The sequence below is a fragment of the Nicotiana tabacum genome, chromosome 2, assembly GCF_000715075.1.
Source record: "Nicotiana tabacum cultivar K326 chromosome 2, ASM71507v2, whole genome shotgun sequence".
Classification (NCBI taxonomy): Eukaryota; Viridiplantae; Streptophyta; class Magnoliopsida; order Solanales; family Solanaceae; genus Nicotiana; species Nicotiana tabacum.
The window spans coordinates 44320862-44328742 of record NC_134081.1 but is presented as its reverse complement, the minus strand read 5'-3'; the positions used below and the strand labels follow the sequence as shown (position 1 = coordinate 44328742).

At 36.0% G+C, this 7881-nt stretch overlaps 1 protein-coding gene across 1 annotated transcript; it reads right to left on the bottom strand.

Moving 5' to 3' along the window:
* Positions 1-1269: 1269 nt before the first annotated feature.
* LOC142166745 (transcription factor MYB64-like) lies at positions 1270-3392 on the bottom strand. The gene is made up of 3 exons (XM_075225976.1): positions 2968-3392; positions 2665-2791; positions 1270-2037 (listed from the first exon to the last, which is right to left on the bottom strand). The coding sequence occupies exons 1-3, from the start codon at positions 3390-3392 to the stop codon at positions 1282-1284; spliced, it is 1308 nt and encodes a 435-aa protein (XP_075082077.1). The 3' UTR covers positions 1270-1281.
* Positions 3393-7881: the final 4489 nt, after the last annotated feature.

Below are 7881 nucleotides of genomic sequence, written 5' to 3'. Positions count from 1 at the left end.
TATATTATTTTATAGATATTTAAATTCAAAAATAATAACTACTATAACTAATTATTAACTACTTATACTTTGTGTTTTTTTCTAGGCTGCCACTTGGCTTAAGGAGAAAGCTTTTTCCTCTCCTTTTAATAATATATAGATTCTACAAATGATTTATACACTATCAAATATTTCATTTTAACATACAACTCTATTTTTGTATTTCATATATTATAAACTATAGAGGATTACACATTGTCGTAAGTCATTTTAACCTGACAGTTTAAGGAATTGTACATAATCAGTACATCGAATTTAGAACTCTATTTTGTTAGCCACGTACTACCTCCGATCGTCTATCTTTTATGGTTTTTGACACCCCTTAAAAATAGACAATTAGTTATCTAATGTTTGCTACCTGCATTGAGGCTCCAACCACCCTGAATTTACATCATGTAAGACCCATTGAAGGTGAAGCACTCTATACCATTATTTTCATACTTAGAGTGCAAACCGGCAAAATTTTGCTTGATTGGACGACCTAACGGCCAGAAATAAAGCGCAATGACGATCCCATACAGTTAAGTGTTATAATTATTTTAATTAACTAAAAGCATCTCTTATATTGTTAGATATAAGCTATTTTTCAGTTAACCTACTTTCTCATGGCAAAATCATTTTCTGCATTAATCCATCGATGGGGCAAGAGATCTCCATATATATATATATATATATAATGCCTCTAAGATAGGATTCTTAGTCCAAACTATGAAGTGACATCATGCACTGACTACGATGAACTATAAAATGAATCAGAATTTATTACCGGATCGAACATCATATTACAAGTATTCATCGGCAATATTTCAAAAACATGCAGGAAACAGCAGAGCATGATATAGGGATAGATAGCCAGTTGGGATGTTCTTTTGTTTCACTTCACTCTCAACTGAAAACGGACAAAGTTATCGTCAATGAGAAGGTAATTTAAAAAGGAACAAACAGATGGCAGCTATAGTCTACCGACTGAAGATAGAAACAAGGGAATTGGGAAAAGCCCCATCATTTAAGAATTACAGCAATTCTAGAAACTAAAAAACTGAAAACTAACAATTGGTTAGTAACACATGATCCTCGTTACATGGCTAAACAAGAAAAGTTCACATTTTAGACCAAATTTTGATATTCCATAAATACAGAGAAAGATTGACCGGACACCAAATTCTACCAGAAACGAACTTGAATTACACTTGCTTAATCTTAAAAGATGACAGTATAGAAACACAGGACTAAATTAATACATCAAAAGAAGGTATTGTTAGAGGTTTTTTGAGGGTAGAAAGAGGATGAAACCATCTCCATTAAATCAACTTGATTGTTTCCTCCTGATGATGAGGAAGCTTGATTCATCATGTTTCCATATGCGAAGCTCCCACTATAAGGTAAAGAAGTAGCTGAAGTAGAAGTACGATCCAGAAGATAGGAAAGATAAATGTCAGAAGAATTATAAGACTGGTCATCAGCCATGTACATATTTGGCTCAAGATACAAATTGCAGCCATCTTGACTCTGATTGTCATTCTTTGAATAATTAAATCCAAAGGAGTTGAAGCCATATGATGAATTATTGTCTAGGACTTTACCATTATTTTCCATCAATGAGTTTCTTCCAAATAAATTTTGCATGAAGTTCATTTCTTCATCATATGTTTGACTAGTGAGCAAAGATGGGGAATCATCATCAGAATAGGGTGGGGTTGCATTGGTCATTGGAGTCATGTTGGTGGTAAGAGGAGAATCATCACTGAAATACTTGCTTCTAATATAATCTTGGAGAATATTGGACCTCCGATATTTGGACTCATTTGGGCCGTCTTTTTCTTGTTTCTTCAACTTGTTTCTCCTCGAATTTTGCCTTCTTTTAGTGGCATTCCAGTGATTCTTAATTGCGTTCTCGGTCCTTCCAGGAATTCTTTTAGCAATCTCTGCCCATTTGTTTCCAATTTGTTTATGTGCTTCCACTAACATCAATTCCTCTTCTTCACTCCATGTGTCTTTCTGAAACACAAGAAATCAGATTAATATCATTTCCAATGAAGTGAAATCACTTTCATAACGATTTTTTTATGCTTTATAACATGAAAATAGAATCTTGAAATTGGTGTAAGACGCAATGTGCCCTGTATATATATACTAAATTTATAAGTCAAGATGCACATACTAAAAATAAACCCTAGACACTTTATTGAAGGAAACTCTTGTGATCAAAGAAAAAGAAAAGATTGATATGGTTAAAAAAAAGCATCTCTTCCCGAAAAAGAAAAAAGAGAATCACCCAGAAGTCAAGGTATATTCAGAAAATCTTGACATGTCTCTGAAAGAGTTATTACTTCGTTCAAAAAATGAACTTTTCTCTACACCGGTCAAAAAAAAAAAAAAAACATTTTGGTAAATAAAATCTAGATGCTTGCCTGGTCAAAGGATAGTAGATGGGGTAAATGCTACCATTAACTTATAAAATTAATGTTCTTAGATTACCTTCGCAGTTATACATCAAAGGATATAAAAAGATGAAATAAAATATCACTCCTGAGTACTTCGGGAAGTGTTAGTTAGCCTTGATTAAAAAATAAAAAATAAAACCAAAAGCGTATTAGAAGACAGTGAAGAAGAAAAAAAAAACACCTTTATATCTGGACGCAAATGGTTATGCCATCGCTCGCGACACTGTTTTCCTGCTCTACCGACCATATTCTCAGCTATCTGAGCCCATCTCCGCATTCCAAACTGCTTTACCAACTTCACTAATTTCCTTCATAAGCCAAAAAGAGTTGGAGAAAAAGTTAAGTTCAAACTGTTTTTTCGAATGTCAAAAAATCATGAAAAAAGAAATGAAACTTTGGACATAACAAAGACAGAAAATAAAATAATTCTATTTTGTCTTTTGTTGCTTTAGACCAAAGATGAATTTAAGTATGCCATCATCACCTGTCTTCTTCCTCCGTCCACTGACCCTTGACCACTACAGTAGTAGAAGAAGCCCCTTGTTTTGCCTTTTTTCCGGTCTCTTTTGAATTCTTTTCAGATGATATCATCTCGTCAGCTATGCCATTCTCTTGATTATTCCAGCGGACTGAATTTTGTTCATTGAAGAAAATGCCAGGCTCTGGAAAACTTGTCCAAGAAAACACCTTTTCATGACTACTACTGCCACTTGCAGAGTTGCTATAAGATGAAAAATCATAGAAATGTGGAAAAACGCTTTCGTTTTGTTGGGAAGAAAACTGACTTTGATCACTCCATAAGAACCTATTAATTGCTGTTAATGGAGGACCTTGTTGAAAAATTGGAAGGTTATTTGGTAGATTTTGAAATGGTTGGTAAGCACTTCTGTCTCCTCCTCCACCTTCCATGGAAGAACAAGTGTAAGTAATAAGAGGAAAATGAACTGAATTTAAGCTTAAGAAAATTTCTTTGTGAAAAAGGAAAATTCTTTGAGTTCTTCTCTTGGTTTAGAAAAGATGGCCATAACAAGTGCTGGACAAAGAGCATATAGTAAGCCTTGGAATGGGTTGAGTCAATGTCAACCGTTGATCTTAGAGCTTCCCATCCAACGGTTTAAAAGAAGAGATGGATATAACTCCTGAGCTTCCTCTTAGGACAAAAGTGGAAAGAGAAGTGGACAGATTAGGGGGTGGGTTAATAAATTCTCGATAATTATCATTTTCAGTAAATGCTTAATACATGGAGAATTTATTTTCTTACCATTGCAGTCATGCCATTGTTCGAAATACATTCAAGTCCATTCACAAATATTAAACTCCACATGTAAACAAGTATTGCGTGGGGATCCAATTATCTAGTGAATCATACCAGACCTAAAATTACTTAGGTGTAATGTTTCAATCTCATCAAAGACCCCTCTCCTATCATTTCTTCTCCTCCTATCTACTTGAACACCCGTCTCCAAAAGGGAAAAAATACATATTGCATAACTATCTTTCGAATTAAATATTTACTGTTTGGAAAACCAAGTGTGAGATTTGGAAATAATTTCTTAGAGGAAATGATTAATTCAAAGGATAGTACGCAGTTATTAATTAGGTTGTATAGCCGTACTTGATATATCCCTAAAAAAAGAGGGAATTAGGGAGAACTTTATGTTCCATATTAATAGCTATAGTGAAGGCATGCTTAACCATTTTGAATAACATGATGATTCAATCGTGTTCTTGCTATGTAATCCTTTCTCAAATAACTTTCGAGAATAGTGGAAACCACACGACTTACCAATATTCATATAACAATACTAGGTTTACACCCGCGCTCGGTCTAGCATACATGACTATATGTCATACATTGTATAACCATAACCAATAAGTACAAATTTAAAGATTACTTATTTAAAGAGTCACGTGTCATATAAATATATCACGATCCAAAATTTACCTAGTCATGATAGCACCTAACCCCAGTGCTAGATAAGCCAAACTTAGAATGATGTAACTCAAGTAATAGCTTATTAACAACAAGAAGTAAATAACCGAATTTTATACAACCTCCCAAGGACTGGTAGTACAAGTCATGAGCCACTATGATCTAGATTTACAAAACCGATATGAAGAAGAAATACAATATCTTTTTGAAATTTACATAAACAGAGATGAATCAAAAACTACCATGAACAAGAGGTAGCTTAAATCGAGGATGCAGGAACGTCTTCAATACAAGGTTCCGTCTTCCAGAGCTACGCAACTCCAAGATCTGCACGCAAGGTCTAGAAGTGTAGGGTGAGTACAATCGACCCAATGTACTCAGTAAGTATCTTGACTAAGTTCGGTGAAGTAGTGATCGACGAGGTTTAAATTAAAATATACTCACTCAATATTTTACCCGTGCAGATGATAAGCAAAAAGGGCAATATGAGAAAAAGACACGAATAATCATGTAATAAATGAAACAAGAATACAAATGACAGAGGACCCCCAGAATATCATCACTTCTCAGTTTCACAACATAATACGATAACAAATCAATAGACAAGAATAACCATAATAAAATCTCATTCGTTACGGCGTGCAACCCGATCCTAAATATAATATCTTCTTTGTTGCGGCGTGCAACCCGATCTCACATATAATATCAATATCGTTACATAGTACATTCCGATCTTATATATAATATCAATACCGTTGCGGTGCGCAACTCGATCCCATATATAATATCAATAATGTTTCGGCGCAACCTGATCTCATATATAATAAGTTCATACATAACTATTCTAAAACAACCAAGCACGGAAAATTTACAACGCAATACCAAAAACACTAACATGCGGAATTCAACTAGGAAATACAAACTCAACAAAGTAAGATGAGCAACACAGTACCCCGTGGCTAGTCTCCCACATACAAAGACAAGGCTTTCACAAAGCACAAATACATAACCAATCCAAAAGTCACCCAATCCGCTAAGAAAAGGAGTGTAGAACATAAAACGGGAAAAGATGTACGTCAAGTAAAAACATGCATCAAGTAGAGGTATGTAATAAGTAAAATCATGTAACAAGTGGAGGCATGTGGTAAGCAAGGACATATAGCAAGTAAAGGAAGGTAGCAGGTGAAGGTAGGTAACAGGTCAAGGCATCTAATAAGCAAATCACGTAACAAATATAGGCATGCAACATGTATGGGCTAATAACAAGTAAATGCATGAATTCGAAATGACGTGTAGAAAAAGTATGTCAATCAAAAGCATAGGATTCAGAGTAGCAGGCAAGGTGGAAACATAGGTATAACACTAACATGCCAAATAGAAAAAATACGGAGGTAACTACATAAGTAACACAAATGTGAAAGTAACATACAAGACAACAAACATTAATGAAAACCAAAGTGCAGGGCATGGAAGTGTTTAATGAACAAGTAATCATAACAAGATTCCAACTCCCATTCCTCTCAAATGGCAACAACCAACCAGCCAATCTTATTTTACATTGTACGACAATACTCATCGTACAAACATTGTATCGACCGCACAAAAATACCCATCGTGCCAAACATAGCCCTAAGGCCCCAATCATCATCTCTATTATGAATAAAAAAGCTCAAGTAACGTGACAATAACACGTTTAGATATAGGTTTGTGATACTACGATCAAGTTTAGTATGCAAACAAATCTCGAAAACAACACATTAAACGAAGCATAATTTAAGGGATTATCAAGTTCAACAAGGCAAAAACAAGCATATAGTATCCCCCTCTCGAGCATGGAAACCTGGCACATGCATATACGCTCGTCACCTCGTATATGCATTACCCCCCACATGTAGCAAAAATTCCCTCAACAAATCTAGGCAAGACACTTACCTCAAACAAGCCAAATCGATACACTAAAAGAGCCATCCTACACAAATCTATCTCCGAACGGCTTGAAACTAGACAAAAACAACTCAAATTCCTCAAATAATGCCATAGGAATCAAACCCATAAAGGTTGAATCTTTAATCAAATACTCAAAGTCAACCAAAATGTCAACCCAGGTCCGCACCCCGAAATCTGACAAAACTCACAAATCCCAACAACCCATTCGAATATAAGTCCAACTATACTAATTTCACTCAAATCCGACTCCGGATCGATGTTCAAATCTCAAATAGTCACTTTTGAAAAGTTTAGACGAAAACCCCCCAATTTCTCTTTTAGATTCATCAAATTAAATGCCAAAATCGATGATGGAATCATGTAAAATAGTCAAATCCGAGTCAAAAGTACTTACCCCAATTCATATGGTGAAATACCGCTCCAAAATCGCCCAAATCCGAGCTCCCCAACACATGATGTGATAAAATAACTCAAAATTCGAAAATAGAGTACTTTATGACACTGCCTAGGTTAACCCTTCACGATCGCGGGACCAGCTTCGCGATTGCGAAGCACAAAACTTGACTGCCACAGAAAACTCTTCGCGTTCGCGGCCCCATCCTCGCGAACGCGACACCCAAAGATGCCCAACCTTCGCGAACACGACATCACCCTCACGAACGCGAAGGCTTTTTCACCAGCCCCTAATTCTGAAATGCGAACGTGACCCAATAAAGCGAACGCGATGCACCCAACCACTCAAGGCTCCGCGAACGCGACCCTGTACTCCCGAACGTGATGAACAAAAATCCCTTAGTCCAATTCCTTATCCGGGATCGCGGTGAACCTCATGTCAATGCGATTCACTGAAGACATCAGCAAAACCAGTAATGCAAACATAAGAGAAATGGACTGAAACTGCCCCAAAACTCAATCGATCACCCTCGGAACCCTGTCCGAACATACCAACAAGTCCCAAAATATAACGCGGACCTATCCGAGGCCTTAAATCACACATAACAACATCAAGACCACGAATCAAACCTCAAATCAAGCTTAATGAACTATTTCAAATTTTCAAATTCCAAAATTACGCCAAACACGTCTAAACAACTCGGAATCTCCTCAAATTTTGCACACAAGTTGAAAATGACACAATGAACATATTCCAAATTTCGGACAATAATCCAAACGCAATAACATTAAAGCCAACTCCCGGTCAAACCTATGAACTTTGCAAACTTTCAAATTGCCAACTTTTGCCAAATAGTGCCAAAACCTTCTAGAAATATCCAAATGCAAATCCGGGCATACGCCCAAGTCCAAAATTATCATCTGGACCTAACTGAACCATAAAAACTCCCATCCGAGGTCAAATTCATAAAAGTCAAACTTGGTCAACACTTCCAACTTAAAGCTTCTAAAATAAAAATTATTCTTCCAAATTAATCTCGAACCACTAGAAAACCAATACCGACGATACACGCAAGTCATAATACATAATATGAAGCTACTCATGACCTCAAACTACGTAACTGA

What these genes read in the sequence shown, in the direction of transcription:
- LOC142166745 (XM_075225976.1), bottom strand. Translation starts at nt 3,392, where the DNA reads ATGGAAGGTGGAGGAGGAGACAGAAGTGCTTACCAACCATTTCAAAAT. An exon ending in TGGACGGAGGAAGAAGACAG is followed by an intron (nt 2,792 to 2,967) that starts GTGATGATGGCA and finishes TGGCTTATGAAG; the next exon opens with GAAATTAGTGAAGTTGGTAA. An exon ending in ATTTGCGTCCAGATATAAAG is followed by an intron (nt 2,038 to 2,664) that starts GTGTTTTTTTTT and finishes CTTGTGTTTCAG; the next exon opens with AAAGACACATGGAGTGAAGA.